Source organism: Alosa pseudoharengus, unplaced genomic scaffold, assembly GCF_046254945.1.
Source record: "Alosa pseudoharengus isolate Yale_2024_CS ecotype anadromous, Long Island Sound unplaced genomic scaffold, YU_APseudo_1.1 YU_APseudo_1.1_scf_11, whole genome shotgun sequence".
Taxonomy (NCBI): domain Eukaryota; kingdom Metazoa; phylum Chordata; class Actinopteri; order Clupeiformes; family Clupeidae; genus Alosa; species Alosa pseudoharengus.
In genome coordinates, this window is record NW_027468576.1 from 6,765,001 (window position 1) to 6,792,846 (window position 27,846).

General features: G+C 45.6%; 2 protein-coding genes across 2 annotated transcripts in view; both read left to right on the top strand.

Annotated features, from left to right (window-relative positions):
• The window catches only part of ror1 (receptor tyrosine kinase-like orphan receptor 1), a 110,779-nt gene extending 105,545 nt beyond the window's left edge, over positions 1-5,234 (top strand). Inside the window, exons 9-10 of the mRNA XM_076276100.1 lie at positions 3,002-4,473; positions 5,023-5,234. Of these exons, the coding sequence (XP_076132215.1) occupies positions 3,002-4,473; positions 5,023-5,077 (1,527 nt within the window). The 3' untranslated portion in view covers positions 5,078-5,234. The remainder of the gene's footprint in view (positions 1-3,001; positions 4,474-5,022) is intronic.
• An 18,724-nt stretch (positions 5,235-23,958) lies between these two features.
• Positions 23,959-27,846, top strand: part of cachd1 (cache domain containing 1) — a 65,647-nt gene continuing 61,759 nt past the window's right edge. Inside the window, exon 1 of the mRNA XM_076277861.1 lies at positions 23,959-24,454. Within this exon, the coding sequence (XP_076133976.1) occupies positions 24,095-24,454 (360 nt within the window). The 5' untranslated portion in view covers positions 23,959-24,094. The remainder of the gene's footprint in view (positions 24,455-27,846) is intronic.

The following is a 27,846-nucleotide window of genomic DNA, read 5'->3' on the forward strand; positions in this document are numbered from 1 at the left end:
CATACACACAGCACACTCCTACTTCACACGCAGACAAACACACACAATACACACAGACAAAGAGACACAAAGGATGCAAATAGACAAACACACAAACAGAAATGCACACATACACACATGCACTCAGATACAAATACACACAAATACAGTCTCTAGCTATAATATACTGTTGTAATTTCAGAACACAAACAGCCGCACAGAAGCAGCCTTTCATTTCAACTTGGAAAGGGTCTGTGTCTGTCTGGCGACTGTGTCTTCCAGTGGAATTCACTGACTTGGACTTACTTAGTGGAGTAATGCATGTGTTCAGCAGATAAGATGCTTTATGTAGGTGTATATTCGTGGGTGGGTGGGTGTGACACACACACACACGCACACACACTCACACACACACTCACGCACACACGCACACACACACGCACACACACACACACACACACACTCACGCATACACATGCAAACACACACACACACGCACACACACACACACACACACACACACACACACACACACACACACACACACACACACACACACACACACACACACACACACACACAGAGAGACTATTTATATGATAGTATGGGTGTATGAGTTGTGGAATGCTGATGCTCATCTCTTATGGTCTCTGAGTCTGTGGGAATCTGAAACACAGGAAACCTCACACACACACACACACACACACACACACACACACACACACACACACACACACACACACAGTGCATAACTATACCATAGCAGCTCCGTCCCCACCCTGTCCAAGCGCACTGGTCCCCGTGGCCTGGGTGTTCATGGGTAGAGACCGGAGACAGCTGGAGCAGTGGGAATATGTGAGGGATGAGGAAAGGCCATGTGCTGTCTCCTGCCGTCAGACTGACGCCTCACACACACACTTCACACACACACACTTAAAGGAGATTCTGTTATCAAACTAAAACAAATGATACATTTGAGCGGACGTAACCCACGTCATGTTTCCAATTATGAATTGGGTGTTGAGGACAGGTCATTGTCACGTCTGTGTCAAGCTAACAAAGCTGACGGGTCACGCATGAGTGGTATGTTTCGTTAAATTCTAAAAGAGACATGAAGTTGAGGAGATGGCTATTCAGTCGCTTCCTTTCCCATACGGGTGACTGTAACCCAGTGGAGGTGGCCCAGAGGTCAGGGGTTAGATGGGGGTCACAGAGAGGTCACCACTCCGGCTGGCTGGTGGCTGAGGTGAGGGAAGAGCTTGTGGCCAGGCCTCAGGGCGGGTCTGTCTTTAAACACAAACCATCTGTTCATCTCAATGACACATTCCCTCTCTCCCTTCCCCTCTCTCTCTCCCTCTCTCTCTCCCTCCTTCCTTCTCTCTCTCTTTTCTCCTCCCCCTCTCCCCACTGGCTGCCCCTCTGAGGCTTCTCCCAGGAATTTCATCTCCCTTCTTCAGAGTGTTGCTCTTATCTCTTCACTTTCTCTCCCTCTCCTCCTCCTCCTCCTCCTCTTTCTCCCTCTCTCCTTCTCTTCTCTGCCCATAACACCCTGTTGGATTACCCCAGCATATTTGAAGGAGCAGCGGCTTCGCCAGCCCCATCAGATAAGAGAATATGAAAGCTTATGGCCCCACATGAAATGAAAACACACTCTCTGTTCTCTGTAGTCCAAACCCATCCCTTATTTCTGTGAAGAGACAGATAGCTGAACACAAGACGCCGCTGTGGAAATAAAGTAGCCAGAGAAGTATTCAGTGAATTCAGTGAAACACTTGAGAAATGGAGGTTGGTATGTGTCATGAAGGATTGAAAATTGATGGATACCTGGAATGCTATTAGGCATTAATGGATTCTAAATATTTTTGTTGCATGCTTTTAAAAATCCACACATTTGTTACTTCATGACCCTGTTACAGTGAGGCTACACTGGGCACGCAACTAAAGCATTCCATTTGTGAAGCATCTGCTGCAGCAAATAGCTTCCACTATAATCAATGGAACTAGCTACAACAGTCGTGATAGCAGCATCTTCATTACAAAAAATACAGCAGTCTTCTAAAACTATTCTTTCACTACGCAAGTGGAGCGCTTCAGTTGCAGACCTGCTGTGGCCCGGGTCTTATACTTCATTACACGGTTCTAAAATGCAATCTCAACTGCTATTAGGCATTAATGCATTCTACACTAGATTTGTTTGCTAACTGTGCTGTAACTTCTGATTTTACTGCATGTATCTGTTTCTGTCCAACTGTGACATTTAAATGGCCTGACATCCAGTCTCGTATAACAAACCCTGTGAAGTCCTCCCCCGTGGTAAAGCATGGAGGCACTGTCCTGTTAGGCGGTTGGAGGCCTCAGGGCATGGAGGTGCTGTAAAGGTGCAGAGGGCCTGGGAGGATTGACATCAAACGGCTCTGAGGTCAGCTCCTGAGGTCAGAGGTCAGCCTGAGGGCCTGAGATCAGAGCGCTCTCCTGGGGCAGTGAAGTGCCTGCTGCCCCTGGAGACCTGCGGAGCGCTGGGCAGACAGGGTGTGATACAGCCCTCAGAAAACCACTCAGAGAGCCGCTCACAGAGCTTGTGGTCAATATTATCAATAGCAGAGGGAATGTTGTGTCTGGCAAATAATGCCCCAGCCAGGCTCCCCTTAGGCACTAGTACTTTGATTTAGCCTTCCTCCTCCTCATCTACTCTTCATCAGCCAGGTACCATCTGGCTTGTGCGTCTCAGCTTAATGAGAAGTGCGTATGTTTCCAATGATGACTCAATACGTGTGCTACTCACACTCTGCCTGTTACACTGGGACGTGTTGTCAGGTAAAGCAGAGTGTGAGAATGGAGGAGAGTCACCACTGATTCTCAATTTGTCTTTCTTCTTTTCACCATCCCCTCTTTTTCACTACCTCTCTGTATGACGCTGTGTTTACTCTCATTTCCATCTCTTTTCCTCATGTCTCTATTCTTCCTCCTTTCTCACGGTCTCTCTTCCTCTTTTCTTTTCTCTCCTCCTCTGTCCCTCTCTCAGAGTAAAGCGAAGGAGCTGCCCCTCTCGGCCGTGCGCTTCATGGAGGAGCTGGGCGAGTGCGGCTTCGGCAAGGTGTACAAGGGCCACCTGTACCTGCCGGGCATGGAGCACGCGCAGCTGGTGGCCATCAAGACGCTGAAGGACTTCTCGGGCGCGGGGCAGTGGGCCGACTGGCAGGCGGAGGCGGCGCGCATGGCCGAGCTGCAGCACCCCAACGTGGCGTGTCTGCTGGGCGTGGTCAGCCAGGAGCAGCCTGTCTGCATGCTCTTCGAGTTCCTGCCACAGGGCGACCTGCACGAGTTCCTGGTCATGCGGTCGCCGCACTCGGACGTGGGCTGCAGCTCGGACGAGGACGGCGGCGGCACGGTGCGCTCCAGCCTGGACCACGGCGACTTCCTGCACCTGGCCACGCAGGTGGCGGCCGGCATGGAGTACCTGGCGGCGCACTTCGTGGTGCACAAGGACCTGGCGGCGCGCAACGTGCTGGTGGGCGAGCAGCTGCACGTGAAGATCTCGGACCTGGGCCTGTCGCGCGAGCTCTACACCTCCGACTACTACCGCGTCCAGCCCAATGCGCTGCTGCCCATCCGCTGGATGCCGCCGGAGGCCATCGCCTACGGCAAGTTCAGCAGTGACTCGGACATCTGGTCGTTCGGCGTGCTGCTCTGGGAGGTCTTCAGCTTCGGCCTGCAGCCCTACTACGGCTGCAGCAACCAGGAGGTGATCGAGATGGTGCGCAAGCGGCAGCTGCTGCCCTGCCCCGAGGACTGCCCGCCGCGCGTCTACACGCTCATGACCGAGTGCTGGCACGAGGGTCCGGCGCGCCGTCCGCGCTTCAAAGACCTGCACGGCCGCCTGCGCGCCTGGGAGGGCCTGTCGTCGCACGCCAGCTCCAGCACGCCGTCGGGCGGCAACGCCACCACACAGACCACCTCGCTGAGCGCCAGCCCGGTCAGCAACCTGTCCGGCCCCACGCGCTACGCCGGCTACATCTACCAGGCGGCGGCCGCCGCACAGGGCCTGGCACCGGGCCAGATCGCCGGCTTCATGGCGGCGCCGATGGCCCAGGGGCAGCGCTTCATCCCGGTGAACGGATACCCCATCCCACCGGGCTACGCCGCCTTCCCCGCCGCCCACTTCGCCGCCGCCGGTCATCCGGCCCAGGCCGTGGCGTCCCGCGTGGTCCAGCACTGCCCGCCGCCCAAGAGCCGCTCGCCCAGCAGCGCCAGCGGCTCCACCAGCACGGGCCACGTGACCAGCGTGCCCTCCACGGGCTCCAACCACGACGCCAGCACGCCGCTGCTCTCCCACTGCGTCACGCTGGCACCCATGGGCCCCATGCCCGGGGGCGGCCCCATGCCCATGTACGGACACATGGCCCAGAAGCAGGTGCAGATGGACCCTTCCCAGGCAGCGCTGCTGGCCGAATCCAACAGACTCATGTACAGCGAGTCCGTCATCCATGCAGACCTGTAAATACACCCACTCGCCTTGGTTTTCATTGTTTTGTTTTTTTATTTTCTGTTCTTGTAAGAAATATTATAATTATTAATATTTTTAAACTTGCTTTTTGTAAATAGGTAAAAAATAATCCTGAATGAAAGATTTATATTCTTAGAAGTTTTTTTTTTTTTTTTCGTTGGGAGACAAAATGCGAAAGCAGGACACAAAAGCCGAAACAGAAGCCGGTATGGTGTGGTGTGGTGTGTTGTGGTGTGGTGCGGTGCTTTGGCAGGGCTCTGGACTCTCTCTCTGTCCCTGCTGTCTCAGAGGCTGCCATCCTCCCCACACACTCAACATCCCTCCCCAGCGCCAACTCAAGTCTGTAGTCTTGAGGACTCACACGGCCCCTGTGTTGTTTCTTTTGTCTGTTAAAAGAGAAAGGACCTTGGGAGAGGAGTGTGCTCGATTTTTGACTCTGTCTCGAGCTTGCATCAGCATGCTTTGTCTCACACACTCCCCCTTTCTCTCCCTCTCTCTGTCTCTCCCTTCTCTCTCCCTCTCTCTCTCCATCTCTTTAGTTCAGTGTCATCTCCTCTTTGCTACAGCAGGAGCTTAAAGCCTTCCTGGTGTTGAGTGATGGACTTCAAAGCGCTGTGGGTGAGCTTCTGGCAGCCACACCGCCCTGGTCTTAAAGGGCCAACCCCTCCGGATGAGAGAGAAAAGACGCTCGTAATGAAAGCTCCTGGGCTCTAAAGCGAAACCTCAGCGAAAGGGCTGTGTGGGAATGTTTATGGACCCACTTCCTCAGAACCACAGATGAAAAACCACATTTACACACACACACACACACACACACACACACACACACACACACACACACACACACACACACACACACACACACACACACACACACACACACACACACACACACACACACACACACAGAGCCTATGGCTCCATATAAACTCCACACACAGAACACACAGTCACCACAGTGCCTATGGATGTGAGCTTGAGAGGGAGAGGGTGAGCAGGCCAAGCACACAGGTGTTTAATAAGACTAGTCAGCTCAGCCAGGACTACAGCAGACACACACCGCCCGACTAAACAGATTCCCACCTCCGTCACCAGCCCACCTGCAGTGCACACATATACACTCTACAGAGTCTCACTGAGGGACAGGACCTTCACATGAGCGCACTGTATATAGAAGAACTGGGACTCGACATGAGACCTCAGTCTTCCTCCAAATGAATCATTTGAGAAATGACCTGCAAGGACTGCACACAGAACTTCATACACAGTACAGGAATGGACCGGAAAGGTCATTTATTTAAGCTAAGCACTCACATTGACCAGGATTAAGCAGCTAAAAGTCACTATTTGAATGTGTTTTGTTGCTATGCAACTGTTTAGTACAAAGACACCCCTTGCCATGAGTTAAAGACAATCATTCACCTTTTCAGGGTACTTAGTGAATTTAATGATGTTACAGTCGATTCTGTTCAGTCTAACCACATTTCCGAGAGTTAGGATGAGATTAAGGTTGTGACGAGTCCCCTAAGTTCCTTTTTTGCATTTTACACCTTCACTTCAACCTTTTATTTTTATAACTACAATGTTACCTACCTAGGTATCTGAAGTTTTATACAGATATCATCTGTTATTTACATGTAAATGGTGTATATCCCAGTTCAAAAACCACTTAAAAACAGAGACTGTGAATCTTGGTACTGGAGATTTTTCAGTGTGCTGATTTACCTGAGGTGCCTTTTTATGTAGAGGAGCAGACCTTTGAAGAATGAGCTGCCTTTTCAGCCGGCTCTATATGAAAAGGTTTACAGCCATGTTTATTGACCAAGAGGCCTTGTTTGTTTTGTCCGTTTGTTTTTTTGGTACTTGTGAGAGGATATTTGCACAAATGTTTTGTATTGCAAAATCATAATTAAATTTCATTGTTTGTCATATTTTGGTTTTCTGTGATTATTCTTTTGCCTCTGCAAAAGAGTGGGCATTTTAGGGCCTATTTTACCTGTTGATTGCATTCTGTAACCACTAGGTGGCACCAATTGCTTTACACTGGTGAAAAGCTAAGAGGGTCAGCTAGTGTTCTGTCCTGGGTAGGGGGTATTTAGGCTGTTAGTATTATTTAGTATCCAATGTTGTTGTTGTTGTTGTTGTTTGTTTGTTTGTTTGTTTGTTTTGTTTTGTTTTGTGTTTTAATTTCTTTGATGACTTTCTCTTTCCTCTTGGAGCCGTTTGTGCTGTGTTTGTGCTTTCCATCTGTGTACTCATGTAATGTTGATGCTTTCAGTTTTACACATAGTATCTTCACAGTAGGCTACCTGCCACCTTTATCTTTTTAGAAAGATTCTGCATGTAATTAGAATATTATCTGCTAACTGTAACTACAGACAGGGATAAATAAGTGTGATTATGAATCATCTTCTTGAGAGTGCAACTATTATCTGCCCCCACATGGGGTTTAAAGTCATTCACTTTTTAGTTTCCATTTTATTTGGTGTCCATGAGCCAAGACAACTGTCGCTGTTGCTAATAGAAAACCCTAAAACAATCTTAGAGTTTGCAAACTTTTTGCTGAATAGGAGGTGGGTTGACTTCATGGCACATCACGCGTCTATTTCAGTGTAATTTACTGAGCCATGTGTGAGACCAGCCTTCAGCTACATAGGTGAGTGGCCTTGTCCAGACTCCTCCTGAAAGAGACCTGTCTGGAATCAATTATGTGAACTAAACTGGCCATTCCTAACAACGACATTAATTGGTACACATCCCATGAATCTTGCACTCTTGCATTCATAAATTCAACAATGATTAGAGATCAGTCTGATGTGTGGAGTGGCTGCAGATTGATGTGATGTATTGTGTCCATGCCAAATTACAGTGTGTGATTTATTTGAACCACAAGAGGGCAGTATACTGACATTGCCCTGCATAGGTTGAGTTCACAGTAATGGAAAGCTACCTGGTTTGGTCTTTCTTAATGCATATGCTGAGTACTGTGAAACTGTACAATTTTATTACCTAAATCTGAAGCTATTGACATGTAATGAGTTTTAATAAAGACCCACTCTGGCAAAAAAAGAACATTCTAACCTTTTGAACGTGTCCATTAAGTGTCCATTAAGACATACCATGGACAAAATGAGCCATAATCACCATGGCTAAGTATTTATGCCTTTAATGGGCACTGCACTAGTTCAGTGGTTCTCTGGTATTCTGTGAAGGGATTATTTCATTAAAAAAAAACATGATATGTATCTTTTGCGAATTTTGATTTTTTTAGGGTTTTTAGGCGGTTTTAGTTTTAAGAGGTTAATTAATGGCTGGGGTGCATGTTGAAGGTTTGTGATGACACAATCATTACAGATTATAGAAAGAGTGTTTTTTTTTAATATACTGGGCTAGAAATGGGGTTATTGTGTGTGTGTGTGTGCATGTGTGTGTGTGTGAGAGAGTGTGTGTGTGTGTCTGTGTGTTGTAATTCTACCTAAACAGAAAACCCTGTGAAGGGCCCTGATGAGATAAGGTGTACCTTATGTCTCTCCTGTTTAAAGTTGTTTTGGGGAAGGAAAATGTAAATGTGGTTTTAATTGGGGCCTTTTGATTTGCACTTCAAAGCCCAGCAATGGAGTCTGCTGGACTGTCTTTATGTGAAATTGTTTTTTCCTCTTTCTGCTTTTCTGGCAGAATAATCAAGTGTGTGTGTGTGTGTGTGTGTGTGTGTCTGTCTGTGTGTGTGTGCCTCTGTGTAGTGTGTGTGCCTCTGTGTGGTGTGTGTCTGTGTGTGTGTGTGTGTGTGTGTGTGTGTGTGTTTACATCAGAGAGATAAATGAGGGATGTCTGTGTATTTGCGTGTGCCCCTTGTTTATAGGTTTGGTATAGGCATTCAACTCCACAGTGTGTGTGTGTGTGTGTGTGTGTGTGTGTGTGTGTGTGTGTGTGTGTGTGTGTGTGTGTGTGTGTGTGTGCCTCTGTGTAGTGTGTGTGCCTCTGTGTGGTGTGTGTGCCTCTGTGTGGTTTGTGTGTGTGTGTGTGTGTGTGTGTGTGTGTGTGTGTGTGTGTTTGTGTATTTGTTGTTTGTGTGTGTGTGTGTGTGTGTGTGTGTGTGTGTGTGTGTGTGTGTGTGTGTGTGTGTGTGCATTTGTGCTTGCCAAAAGGAGCAGGGATGGAGCACATATGGAAAGATGCTTAGCTGAGAACACTGGCTCTGGCTGTGAGTAGTGGAGCTGGTGCGTGGAGAGGAGTGGAGAGAAGAGCGCCTTTAGGGGGGGAGGGGCAGAGGGGGTGGTGTGCAGGGAATGGTTTTGATCAGTTCTGCTCGTCGGTTCCCACTGTTCTCCTCTGGAACTGTCTGAGTTCTCGCTCTGGAATGCCAGACTGTTAGACATTCTGATTTCACTATGAAGTGTTACTGGAACTTATCAGTGTGTGTGCTCGTGCATGCATGTGTCTGCGCACGGGCGCGAGTGTGTGTGTGTGTGTTTGTGTTTTGCTGTGTAAAAATAATATCATTAGCTCTGAAATGCTATGTGGTGGGTGATTAATTATTAACGCTTCAAGCCTACATTTATAAACCTCTCAAATGAAGAATTACGAGGCAGAATTATCGCCCATTTTGTCCCTGTATCACTGTAGCACGGTATGGATTTGGTTGTGCCTGAGGTGCTGTTTGGGCGGCTGTGGTGCTGACCAGTTCATGACCCCTCCTCACCTCACTGTTTTTCTTCTTTTAGTTCAGCTGTTGCACTAGTGTTTGGTCAATTAATGGAAACCACCAAAATGATATCAAATAATTCACCCCTGAAAACAATGGCAAACTAGGACGGGATCTTCCAGATGAATAAAGGTGATTTTTAATAGTCTGTAAATGTAGAGGAATCCTTGTTAAGTGACTGTAGTAAATTAATGTGATTTTCATACTCCTCACAGGTATGCTTCTGCAGCACTGGACATTCCTGTCAGGTTTTTTTTATGTTACTATGGCATAATATATATTTAAAAAGCTGTATATTTCTCTAGGTATGGTGGAGTTTATCATTAGAGTGCCTTACCATGGTTGTTGATGTACTTGAATTTTCAGATTGCCTGAGACTTGTGAATAAATGTGGTGCTGATGCCATAAATCCATATTGTTTGCCTGTAGGCTATGCTCTTTCATCTCACTCCTACAGATGCACACACACACACACACACACACACACACACACACACACACACACACACACACAGACACACACACAGACACACACACACACACACACACACACAGACACACACACAGACACACACACAGACACACACACACACACACACATACACACACACACACACACACACACACACACACACACACAGACACACACACACACACAGACACACACACACACACACACACACACACAGACACACACACACACACACACAGACACACACACACACACACGCATACAAACACACAGACACACACACACACACAGACACACACACACACACACACACACACACACACACACACACACACACACACACACGTCCCACAACAACACCTTTGAGGCTGCAGGCCAAACAGGTGAAGCCCAAATTGTGCTGGGGCAGGCGTGCTGCGGCCCCTCAACTTATACAATATAGATGAGGCCTTCACATTCTGATGTGCCCCCGGACCGCGTGTCAGCCATGTCTGCATTCCCCAACCCCACAGCATCTCTTTGCCCTCCTGAGTTCCTCTCTTTATCATCTGTTTTGAAGAGAGGAGAGGTTGATACAGAGAGAGAGAGAGAGAGAGAGAGAGAGAGAGAGAGAGAGAGAGAGAGAGACGGATAAAGCAAGGAATCTGAGAGAGAGCAGGAGCAGCAAATCTTGGCATTATTAAATCTTGAGCGCTGCACCAGAGCTGCATTTTCATAAAGAGAAGCAGATGCTGCATAGTGTGTGACATGCAGGGAATGGTATTCATGTCACGGAACCAACAACACCTCTTGTGATCATCTCTCTCTCTCTCTCTCTCTCTCTGTCCTCTTGTCTTTCTTCCTTTCTGCTATGGACGTAGAGGAAAGTGGAGATCCCTTTCCGTGTGTGTGAGTCATTGACATGTGTGACTGATGTGTGTGTGTGTGTGTGTTCCTGGTCTTGGCCAGCAGCTCCCCTGGGTGTGCGTCCTGCTCCACGCCCCAGCTGGGTTTTGGCAGGTGAGCTGATGACGCCAGAGTCTCCCTGTCCACAGCCCCTGTAGGGAGAAGGGGCTTTCCCAGCAGACCGCTTGGCCTACGTGACTTAAGGCCGTAGCAGGCTCTCTGCACTGTGTCCCTGCAGGCTTTTAAAATTCTCTCTCTCTCCTTCTCTGTCCTTCTCTCTCTCTCCTCTCTCTATGTTTCTGTCTTTGTGTACATGAGTGATCCTCTGTGTGTGTGTGTGTGTGTGTGTGTGTGTGTGTGTGTGTGTGTGTGTGTGTGTGTGTGTGTCTATCTGTCTGTGTCTGTATGTCTGTATGTGTGATGGTGAATTTGTCACTTGTGAACTCTAGCACAGTGCTACACTGCAGATGAACTCTAAACAACCTCACAAGAGTCCTCCCTGCTTTCAGGAGCGAGACCTGTCATAAACAGCAACCCAAAGGCTTTGAAACCAGAGGAGAGAAGGGAGGAGTGCAACAGAGAGGCCAGGGGCAAGAGGGGGTGGATGGACAGATGGAGAGAAAGAGAGAAAGATGGGCTGACAGAGGTGAAGAGAAACAAAGGACATAAGACATGTAGTTTTGAAAGGGAGAGAATGAAGGGAACTGAGGCTTCTACTTTGTGTGTCCCAACACTTGTATGTAGACAGACACCGAAGTTTCACATGATGGTCCATTGAGAGACACTGAAATTGAGTCAGGTGGACCAGTCTGACTCACTCACACACTGTCTGAAGGGGACATTTGTGTGTGTGCGTGTGCGTGTGTTGACATACCTGCACAAAGAGCAAAAGCCACACAAACCGAGAGCAGTGTTAAGTTACAGGTCAGCTTAAACTGAGACTTCCCTTTTCTCTATTCCTCTGTCCATCTCTCCCTCTCACTTTCACTCTTTTTCTCCTTTACACTCCCCCTCTTTATCTCTCTCTCTCTCTCTCTCTCTCTCTCTCTCTCTCTCTCTCTCTCTCTCTCTATATATATATATATATATATATATATATATATATATATATATATATATATATCTTCTTTCCTCTCTTTCTCTCACTATCCCTCTCCTCCCTTTCTTATGTTGGAATGACTCAAACAGACGTCTGATTGTCGGAGGGGGATGAAATGTTATTGAAGGGAGGACGACAGCCAGTTGACCCCTGGATAAAGAGCCGCATTGTGTGGGTGCTGAGCTCTGACCTTGGACTATGTACTGTTAGCCCACTGACTCAAGTGGCCCATCTCTCCCCACTTACACTCTCCGGCCCCCCACTGCACAGCCATCTATCTGGTTACACTGGACGCTAACATCTCACGCCTCTCCGTTAACCGTCTGGAAATCGATGTACAGTGACAAAAGTAGAGCAGACGGACACAAAAAAAACACTGATATATTTATAGTATTTTTGTCTTTATTTCATTTGGTATGTCCAAGCCCTTCTGAGGGTATGTGGATGTTTTCAGGTGAGGGTGTCTTTCTGAGAGATTACATAATGAGGTCATCTGATCTGGCAGGGCCTCTGTTGTGCTTTGTCTCCCCGACAACGGATCGGGACAGACCTCTCCACAGAATGGGACACTGAGAAGGCCTACACATTCATCCAGACGTGGCAAACATTGGGACTGCTGTGTTAGGGTCAGCTCTAGGGGTTAAAGGTCACTGTTACACATGTGACCAGTCCCGGTGGTCCTTCAGAGGACAAGAGTTGTCTCTACATTCCACATATCCTGTGTCCATTCTACCGTCAGAGGTCGCGCAGTCCCGGTGGTCCTTCAGAGGACAAGAGTTGTCTCTACATTCCACATATCCTGTGTCCATTCTACCGTCAGAGGTCGCGTGATCTTCTAGCACACACCTGGCAGAGGCACCGGGCCCATCAGGCAGACTGCCCGATGGTTGGCCTGGGCTGACGGACTGTAGGCGGACAGCAGATGAATGGAGTCTTGGAGCCAAGAGAGAGGATTAGAGGATAGTCCTTTATGAGTCACTGTTACGCTTAGAACACATCTCTGAGACATCACAGCAAAAGTCGATTTCTGATGACTAATACCAGATTGTCTATGGTTCTACTCACAAATGGGTGAATTCTTGTGGGGGTCATAAAAAACCAATTAGAAGGATGGAATGTTTGTTTTTGTGGGAAAAGGCATTGCAGTATACCACAAAAACCTAAGCAGATTCTGTGTACTGCTTTTTAGTCATTTGACTCAAGTGAGAAGTGTTAGATGCTAGATGCATGCCGTTCAAAAATCAGTCTGTGTTTATGTTAAGTTTATGCAGTGCTCGTCTCACTCCTGGTGCCATGTGGTAGAGGTCAGCTTGTAGGATGCCTCTGGTCATTTCACTGAGGCGTTGATATCTAGAGCAATATGGATGTGATTTAGAATAAAATCGAAGGTGAACTTATTTGCCCAGGCAGGATACTACACACTCATCTCTCCCTCCCTCCCTCCCTCCCTCTCTCCCTCCCTCCCTCCCTCTCTCCATCCCTCTCTCTGTCTCTGTTTCCCTTATGATCTTTCTTAGCCCTATGGCATTATGTTTAGAATCCATTACCTTCCACGTCTTCAGGCCATGGATAGGGCATTAACTGAGACTTTACGTCTCACTGAGAGTAATAAAGCCAGAGGGCTAAGAACCAAATAATCCTTACAGATCTTATTAAACCAACAGCAGTCAGGGAAGCAACGATATCATACCATGAGAGAACAGTCCATATGAACAAATCAAAATGTCAAGGTTTAACACTATACTGACAGGAATCCCAGCACGTTCTAATCCTACACTTGTGACGAGACAGGGCAATTAATACACACACTTAGCAGGCAGATACCCATAAAGGTTTGTAGTTTGCCTATGGACAGTCATGTGCAACACTAGTACAACATGGCAGTTAAGCGGGTGGTGGACTAACTTCTCTCCATGGGTCTTTCGGCCTCTGGACCATGCACTTGTATGGATTTTGACCGAAACTGAATTCAGGTTAAGAAATGTTCAACACTGGCCATGAGCCAGTTGCTGCTTCATGCATGAGCACTTTGGCGTCTCGACTTTTGTTTTCGATTCTCTTTTAACTCGAGAGGAGCTTACGGCCGGGCAAACTAAAGGAACGGGGTCAGGGCCGCTAAGAGGAAATCTGCCCCATGTGACTGCACTCACAGCACATGGCTTAATCTGCTCTGCCTGGTATGTGTGAGGGTAAAGGTAGTCATGGACGGCCCCAGCTGGATGGGGTGCTGCTGCTGGACTGCACAGCCTGTCCTGTCCCGCATTCTGCCTCAACTTTGCAAGGCAACAGGCATTTACAATAAAAGCTGGGTTAATGAACAATGCAGCAGTTGTTGCCACAGGAATGTCCAATTTAGCGTTAAAAGTGGTTGGCAGTTTATTGCAAGCCAAACAACAATGTCACTTAGGTCTATGTTTAACTTATTAAGTCATGAATAGGCAAGCAACAAATGTGTTGCTCTTTAAAATAGTGATAGCTTAGGCAAGTTTCCCAAAGACCAAATGTAGGGAGAACATACTATGGAGAACCCATGCCCTCCTAGCCATCATGTGCTTTAAGAATTGCTGATTAGATGCGAAGAAAGAAATGTTCATAAACATTCTGCACGGATCTTCTGAAATGCTCTTTTACTTGTTCAGATAATTCTCGGCCGTTTATTTGAAGCAAAGCGATTTTCTGGATCTTCAGTGTAGTATTTTATGTACTTGCCTCTGCTTTGGTGCAAGCGTGTGGTTAGGGCCATGTAGTTTTCTCTGCAGGGGCTCTGGTTATCTGGCTGGTTAAGCACTGGGTTGGATTACGGGCCTCGAGCCTCTCTCTGAGGAGAACACAGCCATCTCCTGCCTCAGAACCTGAATGCCAGTATAATGCAGCTTAATGTGTTCCACATGGAGCATGGCAGGGCAGTGCCGTTCTCCATCTCCCAGTCTTTTACTCAGTCTCTCCACTTTCTCCCTCTGCCTCATGTTATCCTTCTCCTTCTCTCTCTGTTCCTTCACCTCTTTCATGTGACTCCCTTGCAGAATGGAGTAGGTCTCTTCCCCACCCCTTCTCTCTCTCTCTCTTTCTTTCTCTCTCTTTCTCTTTCTGTCTCTCTCTCTCCTTCTCTTCCTGTGTCCCCATGCACCTCCATGTCTGTTTCCACTCAGTGCACCAAATTCCTCCCGACTGCGAGGGTTCTAACCCCGGGGCAAGAAAGAGAGACCGGGGCCGGGACTGGGGGCCAGTGTGGAGACTGAGACGGAGTTTATGGCTCACAGATCAATCTCTCTTTCTCTTTCACTCTCTCTCTCTTTCCCCCCCCCCCCCCCCCCCCCTCTCTCTCTCTCTCTCTCTCTCTCTCTCTCTCTCTCTGGCCTATGTTGTTTGCCTTTGTGTGTTTAAAGACAGCACTGACACAATCAGGCTGGGAGGCAACAGCTTACAGCCATAAATGTCTGAATGTCTGAACCATAAACATGTGAATGTCTGACTCTGAGTTCCTTTTCTAAGGCGGTGGAGAGAAAGCATCCTTCTGTTGAGGTCTTTCATTGGGAGTGGAAGTGAGTGCGTTTTATGTCTACGCCTGACTTGTCTACAGTCTATGGATTCATAAAGAAAGCAAACATTTTACAAAACATAAATTTACAGGCATAAAATTGGGATCAATTTAACAGTCTCTAAAACAATTAGAATCATTCCCTCAATAGCTATTAATTGTGGGTCCAAATGGTCACTAGTTGTTGTTTGCTTGCCTGCAAGTGTCAGGTTATATGCTATTCACTGGGGCAATGTTGTTTGCCTCTCATTTTAGCAAGTTCCACGAGTTCCTGTGGGTTGCTATGAAAACTGTTATTCTATGATGTTGGCATCTTGACGTATGTGTTTTGTTCAGTTCATATTTCAGCAGTAGTCATTCTAGCACTTTCTTTAGTTCCACTGTGGTTACACAGAATGAGCTGAAATACAGTATAGACGAGTGTTGAATTGTTCTTTTTAATGCAGCTGGTCAAGTTAGTTACACCTGTCAACACTGCACACATTCCCACACCACACCTTATATAAATACCTCAAAAGATCCAGTCATGCCTATCATACTCTGACCTCTACAATAACAACTAGAGTTGACTTAAGTCCAGTTTGCCATTGCGGTTTTGATCCATTGATTGTAATAACAAGTTTTAGCCTAAATCTGTACACTAACAGAGTAGGCTACTAAACTTTGAGTGGATTGCTGACCACATGATATGTCCCACTTCTAACTATAACCCTACTAGTGCAATAGTCTTGCATTATTGCCATAAAGTGAGTGGCCTGCTATGGCATAGAGTGTTGGGGGTGCGTGCAGAACACTGCAGTGCCTGGACATGTTTGTTTGCCTGATTTACAGGATGTTAAATGGATCCTGGAAATTTGAAGGCAGATTGTAGTGTGGGGCACTCTTAGGGTGAAGGTCAGTGTTTAAAGCTTACAACAACCCATACAAGACTGGTCTGCTATTGTGTTCTGCCGTTTTCAAGACATAGTCACCCAGGGAAATACATCTACTGCCAGTTGTGCAGTGTTTCAGTTCACAGGTAGGCATTTTCATGTAATGTTTATACCTTGAGAATGACATGGCTATACTTATAGTACACTTTTATCCAATGTGACTTACACATGTCGATGTGGCGAACATGGCAAGGGCCACAGATGCAAAGTAACACTTGATTGGCCTTGTTCAGAGCATCACCAGACTCACTGTCTTGTTCTAATAACTCTTTCAATCAATAACAGCCACAGAGGAGCCCTTTGAGGAACCTCTTCTTCTCGAGTTGTTTGAGGGTTACAACATGACTGATCCAATCTGTGATTGTCTCCCATGTTTAGCAAAGATTCAGATGCATGGATTTGATTATTACAGTCCAGTACTGTTTCAAACAAAGCCTTCCTGCATGGCGCCAAACATTTTTGCCGCACACTGTGACACATCACTCCATTCTAATGATGGCACTCTAAATTAGTGTCATTTCCCGATCTACTTATGATCTGTCTTGGAGTACTGCTGCCTTATTTCCACTCAGCAGTCTGCTCCCTTCATAATTCACAAGAGGGCGAATTTACTAATGAATACTGAAATGAAAGTGTGCTACCCTCATTTTCAGGCTGGCTATTTCGGGGACTGCAGATGCATGAATTAGCTTCTCATCTGAGCGGGTATCTGACACATCTCTGTTCAATGTTTCATGGAATAGTTGGAGCTGAGGAAGCTGTCAAGTCTTGCCAATGTTCTTTGTTCAGTTCCTTGATTTCTGTCTGCGTAAGGTGGCTATTTTTGGAAAATGAGCTTGCTCCATCGACCAGAGGGATTATTATCAACCTGCAGGAGTCCGTCAGACATGCATTGTAATTGTTATTTGTTATTCCTCTGCAAACCACAAGCTCCTGGCATCAAAAAACACACACACATCCAGCGGCTGCTTTGCTCTTTAAAAAAAAAAAAAGCAGAAATAGAAATGGCTTCAACTGGGAATCGGCTTAGCCTTCAAAGCCAGCTCCACTGCTGCTGATGTTGGAAAGAGTCGGGGAAAATGAAGGTTGCAGATTTGGTAATACTGAGCCCCAGAAAGGGGTTGTCATGGAAACTACCAGGGTTCTAACCCCCTGTTCATCCCCCTTCCACATGGAAAGTAATATCTTTTTTTGTGGGTGCAGTTTTTTAAAGGCACTTTCTTCCTTCTTTCCCTGGCCTCCCTCTGTCTGGGCCTTCGTCGCTCATGGTTTAATGATGTCTGTTGGAATCACACCCATCTGCTCCTCAGCTCATTATATATGCCTGCCATTGTGTGGCTCACTCAAATTAAAGCCAGCTAATGCAGCTAGTGCCTGAGCTCCCGCTTTGAAGTGAGTCATCTCTCACCCAGGACTGAAGGGGTGTCTGTCACCAACTTTTGCCATTCCTCCCCCTCTGTCACCTTATCTCTGCCCCTTCAGCCAGTCTGACACCAAACTCTGCACTCACGCCCCACACACTCCTATTAAAATCCTGATGCACACTGGGTTGTAGTCACCAGCATTAGGAAATGAAGACCAATCTGTGTGTAGCCCCAAACCTTAGTTATAATGGCATGTGTGGTTTAGTGTCAGGATCTCTAAATCGGCTGCAACCACCAGTCTTTTGACAGATTCATGTATGAATGTCTTTCCTCATACCATACGCTCCCATGGAGTTACAGAGGTGAACCTGTTGCACATGGTTGTGTGCTGGAATTTCACTCAGAGAAGGCCACAGGTTAAAGGTGAAAGATCAGAGGGGCAACTTCCTTTCGGAACAGCCACTGCTGTGGCTAACGAAGCGCAGCACATCGGATCATCTTTCAGCAAACGTTCCCCCAAAAAAATCAGACAATCTCAGTTCAAATGAAAGAAAGTTGACACATCTTTCAGAGAATCTTTTTTCCCCTCCAAGGCTTCCCAAGTGAAGGGCCTGTCATCCATTAAGGGCTGGGACTGTCATTCCCCACCGCGCTTCCTGCCTGTGAGTGGATGAGGGCGGAGTGGCTTTGTGTGGGCTGTGGTGACACATGTGTCAGGGACATCCAAACTATGAGTGTCTGGGCTCTGAAAACAACTCATGAATGAATGCATATTTCGGGCTCAGTTGTGTGTCGAAATATTGTTTACATTTGCATTCCCACTTGAAAGCTTATCCTGTAATGTCAGATGCCAGTAACCAAATACACTCCGTAGAGTTCGGAGAAATAAACACCAGGGTTTTCCACACTAATCTGTACTGATGACAAACAGTAGTAGTTTTTCATGATGAAAGTAGTAATTGAGCTCTTTCACCAGGTTGTGTTCCAACACCACACCTCAGGAGAGATGCAGTCCCTCTGCTATGTGACGCGTGCAGTGGTCAAGCCTTCCTCATTCTGAATCTCTCTCTCTTATCAAATCGGCTTTGGACACACTCCATAATGGCAGTTGACTTTGCGCATCCACATCCTCTCAGATCTTGTCTAATGTATTTGTGTGGTGGTGTTCCATTCCAAGCCGAGCCACTCTTTTCCCCATCCTCTATCTGCCTAAACCAGGTGGCTTTGTGGATACACGGACTAATTAAAATTATGCAAATGAAATAATCCTCTAAGACAAATCCTGCTCTGCTAACTAGAGGCTCTGTGTGAGTGTCGTGTAATGATGTATTTTCACACAAACTAATAGCATGTGGACGGAGTTGCTGGGGTGAGGGTGGATTTAAACACGCTAATTTAGGAAATGTTTCCATGTGGAAGTGATCCAGGAGATAAAGGGTTTGAATCCACATTAAGATGACACTGATGTTTTAGTACTATCATGACTAACAGGGTGGCACATGGTGTTTGTTACATTTTACTTAGCTCATGTGAAGGGCATGTGCTATGACGAGTCATTCATCTTAAAATAGAGTGTGAATTGTCTATGAAATAAAAAATGCATGAGCTAAGAAAAGTGTTAAGAAAAAAATATATTAGTTCTCATTAGGTCTTAGATCCTTGTGTGATTGGTTAGAATCCAACTCATTTTCAGTGGGATTTGGTCAGTGTCCAGCAACAGCACATTCGTCCAGTCCACAACTGTGTCACTATCCTTCATGTTTTGCCAATAATCACTTAATATTCATTTGTGATTTCCTTGCACCTCAGCACCTTTACTCTGTTAGATTTACTGCCTTAAATTGGTTGTTAACAGTTTAATCAATTTTATATTATTTCATTTTAGATAGTCTTGTGCCAGCCCAAGAAATAAACCCAAATAAGACTGGAGTAGACTGGTCAGTCAGTCCGTATGCAAAGAGCTCACTGGCTGAATCCCCACCTCCCTGGAGAGCCAGAGTGTGCTAATTAAAGTGGCCCTACCAAGTTTAACTGGGGCCAGGAAAAGGCTGAAATGGCACACGCGCCCTGGCCTGACCACACACAAAATTACAGCCTGGTCTGGCATGGGCCGAGCCCTGCGTGGAGACGGCGGCCAAGCAGCTCCACCAGCAATGGCCGTCAGAAGGGTGACTGGGGACAGTGCTGCCGCGCCGCAATATTCATGTTTATCCCCTAGGCCACTGACTTTTTTCCTCACCACAGAAGATATCTTTTCAAAGAAACTGTCTTATCTCTGTGTGTGTGTGCGCGTGTGTGTGTGTGTGCGTGTGTGTATGTGTGTGTGTGCATCCCTGCGTGTGTGCGTGTGTGCATGTGTGTGTGTGTGTGTGTGTGTGTGTGTGTGTGTCCTCACTTCCCCATTTCCATGCACTGCGAAATGGTCTCTTAGTGATGTTAGCTGCAGCAAGGATTGCAGCAGATTCATTTAACTCTACTCTCCCCACACATGCGTAGCACATTACAGCACTGGGGTGCTTGAGGGCAGCTATTAAGTATCGCTGACAGCTCTATGGTCTGCCCTTGCATTTCTGTGTCATCCCAAAGGATCAGATTGAGGCTTGGATGGGATGGGAATGAGGCATTACATTCAAGCAGAAGCCGTAACAATGACAGTTGTGAGACATTAGAGATTAGGCATAAATAATTTCAATCATGCAAAGAGCGTCTATGAATAAAGTGTGTCTAAAGCTGCAGGACCATGAGTCCAGCTGATCTGTTTCCTACGGTTTTAGGTGAATCAGGAAGTACCTAGACTGTGCCATTCGCTGCAGCTCCGTCTCTTTCCACCCATCCCCTCTCTCTCCCTCCATCTCCAGCAGCAGAAGGGCGAGGAGGCTCTGCAGGCATCAGTCAGCCTCCTTTCATCTCATCTGGCTGTGGATCAAGCAGAGAGAGAGAAAGAGAGGGAAAGAGAGAGAGAGAGAGAGAGAGGGAGGGAGGGAGAGAGAGGGAGGGAGAGAGAGAGAGTGTGTGTAGCACCACTGCAGCTTCAGCCCCATGGGTCTCTCTCCTCTATTTCCCTCTGTTCTCCTTTCTTGTTTTCTATCCTCTCATCTTCTCATCCCACATCTCTCTCTTTCTCTGTCATTGTCCCTCCATCTCACGTAATGTCCTTTTCCTCTATGCACACCTCTCACAAAATCATATTGATGACTGAATGTCGATTTTCCTAAGTCCTTGTGATTTGGTTCATTAAATGTTATGTTTTTAACAGGCAAATTCCACTGCTCTCTCTTATTGTATCTGATGTCAATTATCAAGTTTTGGCTTAGTCCTAATGTCCACAAACAAGGCTTCTGGATTTTAAAACGCAGTTTCTCAATACAGGACTCAGGAATAATTCACTGCAGCTCCAATTTGTATGTTTGCTCATACGTAGATACTAACCTGCACCTTGTTTGTTTGTTAGTGTCTGAAAACAGTAAAAACTCTTCTCTTATTCTTTCTCTGTCCTTACCTCTTAAAAATACACTAGTCTTGTGAAAAAGATATCACTGAGCTGAAGCCTATCGGCAGACCCCTCAGTAAAGCAAAAGCAGGCTGCACTCAGGCTCATTACCACCACACTGGCTAGCGCGGTGAGCAGAGTCAAACCCGCCATTAAAGGCAATTAACTCCAACCTCATTCTGAAGGCTTGTTTCTTCTCTACTGGTCACCCAGGGGCGGCCTTATATTTAGACTCGGTTGCTCATCAAGATTTTAAGAAGCGGCTTAATTGGGCTTGCAGTCTGTCCATGTGTGGAGAAGCGAACGTTCAGGCTCCTCGTAAAGAATCATAATACACAGTAATTAAGCGTCGGATCCACAAAGGCTGGGTGGAGGAGAGATTGTGCAGTGGCTGTCTGCCTGATAAGGTAGCCCCATCTGACTGAGGTAGCCCCATCTGTCTGAGGTAGCCCCATCTGACTGAGGTAGCCCCATTTGACTGAGGTAGCCCCATCTGACTGAGGTAGCCCCATCTGTCCCCCAAGTCCCTCTACTCCACGGGGATGCTGACGAAGATCCCGGCAGTGAGGATGATGATGGGGAGAGGCCTGGAGATGGGAGTGCAAGCAGGCGGTGATGAAGAGCAGCCGCGTCTGATCTTGGGAGAGTTATGGCCACAGCGATTGACGCGGGACACATTTACAGCTGTGCCGGGTCAGAATCTTGGCCCGGCCGACCAGAACAGAACTGTTTAATCCACTGAGTCACAAAAGCCAGTAAAAAACAGACGGGCCTTTGAACTGATCTTCAAAACCTCTGGCTTGGCAGTGATGCACATGCTGGCTCTCTGCTCCTTCCCTCTCATTATCTTCTGGTGTTGCTGTGTCACCCAGTATAGGAGGCATTTCCCCCCATTGTGGTTTGACGCTTGGTGTCACTCTGGCAAGGCCACCGCTGCCACCACTTGGACAGCCAAAAGCGATCACTCTGGATTATGTGGAAGAGAGCACGCAGACACAACCATCCTTCGCCCAGTTACCTTCTAGAGGCTGACAGAAGTGTATGTTCTCTCGCACAAACCGATATGTGCAAGTAAGTATAACACACACATGTACAAGAAAACATGTATACATAAAGGCTTACATACAAAATACAAAGGCTCTGTCTCATTATCTTTGCCTCAGTGTGTTTTTTCTGCTTCTCCTTCAGCACAGATGTACACTGGAGAGCATACTGATACTGTGCTCTCCATTTTGATGCAAATGTACATTTTAAAAGGGAGTGTTTGCAAAAGAGCAATTGGGCCTCTAAGCATAAACCAACTTTCTTTTACTGAGCTTGAAAAAGAGAAATCAGTTCTGTTAACCCTCTCTTCTGTCTAGCGACAACAATTTACTATATCTAAACAGGCGCTTTTTGTTTCCGTCTGACAGTACTTTTTTTATAAAGCACGGTTTGGCTTACAGAACTGAAGTGCCCCATTTAACAGCGCTGCAATTTGGGAATGTGCTAGAATAAATATCCAAATTTAAACCAAATCACGAAAGGATACTTTTTTTTGGCCGTGGAGTAGTTGTGCTTTATGGTAGACTACAGTTCTCCTGGAGCCAAGAATCTGGGTGCTGGGTTAGTGAGGATATGAGTGCCATACTCTCTCCACTGCAGGGAAGTCATTTAGGAAATGACTGGCACTCAGCCACGCGGGCAGAGCACGACCAAGCTCTCTGGTTGAGGCTTCACCAAGGTGGACGAAATGGAAAAAATAGCCCTTAAAGTGAAGCCTTTTCCCAGAAAACAAAAGATATCAAAACCACAGGCTGACAAAATCCTCCATGTGTTCTCAATTGTAAATGCAGTGTGCATAAATGCATAATTTTCTATGCGTCTCTATTTGAAATATCTTCTCTTTATATATCATTGAGTTTTAATGAGTTGTGAATTGCAGTCACAAAGCAACCTACATGTGGAGAAAATATTCTGTGCCTTCCAAAACTATTCTCATGGCATTACAAACACATCTATCATAGAACACTCACAGTCTTTCCATCCACCAATAGGCCTACTGTATCCATCCATCTGAAAACTGGATGCGAAAGCTGTGAGAATACATGAATCTCAAAACACAAATATTAATCATTCTCTTATTTTACATTTAAAATACATTTCCACTATAACCCAAAACTAACAGGACGTTCAGAGAGAGTGAAGATCATGTGTATAGAAGAGCTATAGCTGAATGATGTGTCCCTTGTCTCTGTATGTTGAATAAACAGTTCAAAGATATTTGAAATCAACTGACAATACATGGAACGTTGCGTTCTCATCTGGAATGACACAGCATGTCTGTGATATGGATTCTTACACATACATGCAATGACACTACCTGGCCTCCTAAATAAAATTGTCAGTAAGTGGTAGTAGAAATTGCAACAGATTTGTTTGTATTTTCTCAGTGAAAACTCACTGTGTATGCATTTTATACTTTGTATGAAAGAGTGCAATAGATACTCCTCATTCTCAATAATGAACTTTGATATATTTCTGTTTATTCTATAGCCAAAACATTATCTTATGTCTAACAAAATAACAATGATACCAATAAATTTAGCCCAAAATAACGAGTTTTATAACTCACCTTCATCACGTGAAACAACCATCATATCTCTTTCCCTTAAAATAAGTAGGCTACATTTTAGAAAAACATTTTCACCTAAATGTATTTTGATGGGGCTTGCAGCCTATCTAAAATGTATTATTAGGCTTACAATAGCCTAATTCATGTTGTCTAATATGCGCAAAACTGAAAATTGTACTTACTAATATATCCAAAGGTGTAGTTCAATGATTCCTGTGTTTCAGTTCCACACACAAGACCTGGTGCTAACCCTGGCGCTCGTTCAGGCTTTTAAAGTAGCCTAGATCCAAATCCATACAAAAACTCCATGACGTTTTTTCGCTCCCACGTCTCCTGCTTTCACTTCCATTGTGATGCTCCGGCTCACACTCAGAGTTTGGAGTTGGTACGAGTGCGTAGAAGGTGGCGAAAAACATAGATTTTCTGTTGCTTGTACAACACTTCAATCTGCTTTTATTGCTCGATGGAAAGTGCATTAATGCATCCGTTAAGTATTTTCGTCGGAATCTGTTTCCATGAAGAGACGAAATCGATCGGCGAAGTTGAAAAGTAGCCTACTCTCTTCTGAAGTTTTTCCAAGACCTGCAACGCGAATTCCCAGTTTACTATTCAACGACCCAGCCATCATGGCGAGGCGGGTACGGAAAGGATCCGTGATTTTAAGTCGAATTGTTCCGTCGCTTTGGAATAGGTCTACTCTACTTCATGGGGATAAAACAGAAGTTGTTACATGGAGCTTTGTGGTTGTCCTGAGTCTTTTATGTTGTGGATTTTGTGGTGCTGAAACGGAGTTTTCAATCATGGATGAAGCACAAGTTCTGGCCGTACAAATTAAGAAGCTATCCACACAGGAGCTTGGAGTCTTTACCATGCAGGTATTTTGCGTTTTTATTCTAAGATGCTCGTAACAGCATGTACTGTAACTGTTTTGTAAAGATGTCAAGACAGAAACGTGTTCTCAACGTTAAGGCTGAGATGGCAAGGTTATTCAAAAACGTGAACACATCAAAAGCAAATGGATATAAATTGTCGCCAGTTTAGGCATTGTTTGACATAATTGCAACAATCCTCCAAGGTAACGTCAACCAATGTAGCCTATTTTGAGCAATATATGAGGTTCATGCTTGTCAAACACCGTGTTAGTTCGTATGCCTGGTGCTGTCCTACATGAGCAGAGTGGCGCACGCTTTGAACTCGAATGCGGATATTGACAAGATCTATCGCAATAGAGCTCAATAAGAAGCCTATTGCTTGAAATGAATTTCCACATTCAAAATATACATGGCAGTGTTTAAACATTTATCTTTGTTGATTATCGTTTATTCTTTTTTATTTTATAATGCGGTTATCCGCATTTTCCATTGTCTCTTGCTGTTTGACTAAACATTCTAGGCTACTTAACATAGGATAGGCTTATCAGTTCTTTATTTTATTTTATTTTTTCTCCCATGGCTGTATTAAAATAGGTGTGTTATTGCCCACGGACTTCAGCGTAGACTCACTATGATATGAATTGGTCAGTCACCTTTACATTGTTGCATGTGAGTGTTTGTGTTAATTAACCACCAGAAGCCTATAAACAGTGTAGCGCAACCAACCAGTGTCTTGCTTTTAATCAGGCAATTGACACTATCTTTTAGGCTAATCTTTCATTTAAGTGTTAGGGGTTGGCGTAATGTAGCCTAACACATTGGTAGGCCACATGGCTATTTTACGATATCGAATACTGTTGGGAAAGCCTAATCTTTACCTTTTTTTTAACCTTTTATCTGTTATATAGCCTAAAATATAGCCTATAAATTCGATAGCCTATGAAAGGCTGTTATAGGTTAAATTGCAGTCAAGATGTAAGTTTTAAAATACCACAGTATTATTGAAACAAATTTCAAGGGTATCAAGCGCAACGTGCTTAACAAAATATTTGTTTACATTTACAACCGGTGCCTGTAACAAATGGCAAACTTTCTTACACCGGTATGTTTTGAGACGGTGGTGAGGCGCGCGCACTTCAGAGAATGCGCACAGAAGCGGTCAGTAGGGGGCCCGGCCCAAATGGCGTTTTATCTCTGAGAAAGTCTTTATCCCTGCTCTACAAAGGCCCTATCCCAGAACACACGACGTTGCCCGAACCGTCCCTTTGTCACACTCCGATGTTAATAATCCTTCAATTTGTGTCCCTTTTTCTCTTTTCTTCATTCGGCATTTCATTTCGAATTTTAATTGGCATTCAGCTTAAGGGTTGAAATGGTCGACGAGACTGTAGCATAGTAATATATTATTATAATAATAATGTATTTTCTGTAAGGTGTTTTTTTATTTATTTGAATTTGTGGTCGACTGCGGAGTTGTCAAGCGCGCTGTCTATTTTTTTGTTGACATATTCAAACGTGAGTTTAAGGTATTAGGTTACATTAAATAAAGCTGTGTATTTGGTTAGAACCATTTCCCAGTAAGGATTGCTACCGCCTTCCAGTTTAAATAGGCTACCCCCGTGCCCATGAAAATACAAGAAGCAATGTTGCAATGCCAACAAGACATTAGCCCCTCTCTCCAGGTCGGTAAATCTATATATGTGTCGACTGTGAATGTAACAAGATCTGATCATTTAAAATACGGCATCCAACGTTTAAGCCTGAGTGTTGAGGACGCAATTCAGTTGCATTGAAAATAACTAGTTTATATATGGCCAGTCATACATTTTTTTCTAACTTAACCATCATTCTTGCTTTTGTTGGTAATTAGTTTTTTTTTTCTTTCTTGAAAGCAATGACCAATCAGTATAGTATAAGTATTGAGTTCTTTGTTACAGCATAATGTACATTTTCATGTCTTAGCACTCAACTCAACTTGTGTTATTTAATGGTATTTGGTATTGGTATACAGCGCTCCTCTTCATGAAGTACTGACGTTATACACCCCTGCAGTTTGTGAAATTGGCAAATTAGTTCTCTCATTTTACAGTATTTAAGGAATACATTTTGTAGTGGTTCAGGTTAAGGGCTTGTTCAAACCTCTCCCCTGCTGACAGGGCTTTCTGCAAGCAGAGATGCAGTGGTGGATTTGCCTGGAGGTCGGGTGGTTTGGAGGCCTCTTAATTGAATGATGAGGGTAATTGAGGAGGTGTTTGGGCTGGGGAGGGGTGGTGGAATGGTGCAGGGTGAGAAGAAAAGCGTGAGCTGTTCCCATACCTTTCAGTGCTGGGTGTGCGCCAACTTCAACAGCTCTTGGAGAGGTTCTCGAAAGCCCTCTTTCTGTCATTGGAGTGTTATTTTATCCTGTGCTGTCACAGCTCAAACACACTTCATTTTCTCTCTTTCTCTGTCTCCCTCAAACTGCTGTCCTCCTATCACTGGCTGTGTATTCATCTCATCAGGCAAGAGGGGTGTTCATTATCTGTCTTTAGCTTCCAGAGTATTTAACAGTATCTGGTGTACCTGGTGTTTGTCATCAAGGGCAGTTTTTTTGTCATGTGAGACTTGCTGTGAATTTTCATGTTCCTTGGTGGAGCACAGCACAACACAACAGTTTGTGAGGTTTCTGGTGTGATTTAGTCGTATTGCACTGCGGATATGCTTGGAAATTCCTGATGTGAGTCTTGCCCTGTGACTATGCCTCAGGAGGCCCTGTGCATAATGAAGTGTCTGCCTTCGCTGGTGCAAATGAATCTTGGGTTGGGGTGAGGGGGTGGAGATTTCACAGTCCCTGGGTGGGATCACCCCTAAAATGGCCCATTGAGACTGGGCCTTGCAAATGACCCGCAAAGCTAACGACATGCCATCCATCACGCTCTCTACTGCATGGCCTGCTTTTAAGTGGGCCCTGTCACTGTGGTGGGTCAGCCATTGGTGGCGATGTGTAACAGTTCCCTCATTACCATTCTGAGGCCATTAAGCCAATGCCTTCTTCTGAAAATGTTTCAAGGACAACATTTCAGATCTTATCAGTCCTGCCTAAGAAATGTAACCTACAAGCCTTTGCATAGGCCACTGCATTTCCATAGCAGTGGGCTCTGGGCACATTCCATGATGCGTGTCAGAAACAGGACATGCACTACTTCATGTTTTGAGCATGTGAACTTTATCTGACCTCACCTGGAGTAGCACATTTTAATGGGGAGCGATTAAGGTGCACTTGGGGAAGGCCGGCTGGAAGTTTAGTTGGAATCTGTGCTCAGAGCCTGCCGTTGCTTAACCTGTTTTCAATAGCCTCCGCCATAAATCGCAATGAAATTCCACAGTTAATGCTTCTTTAAAAAAAAAAGAGGCTC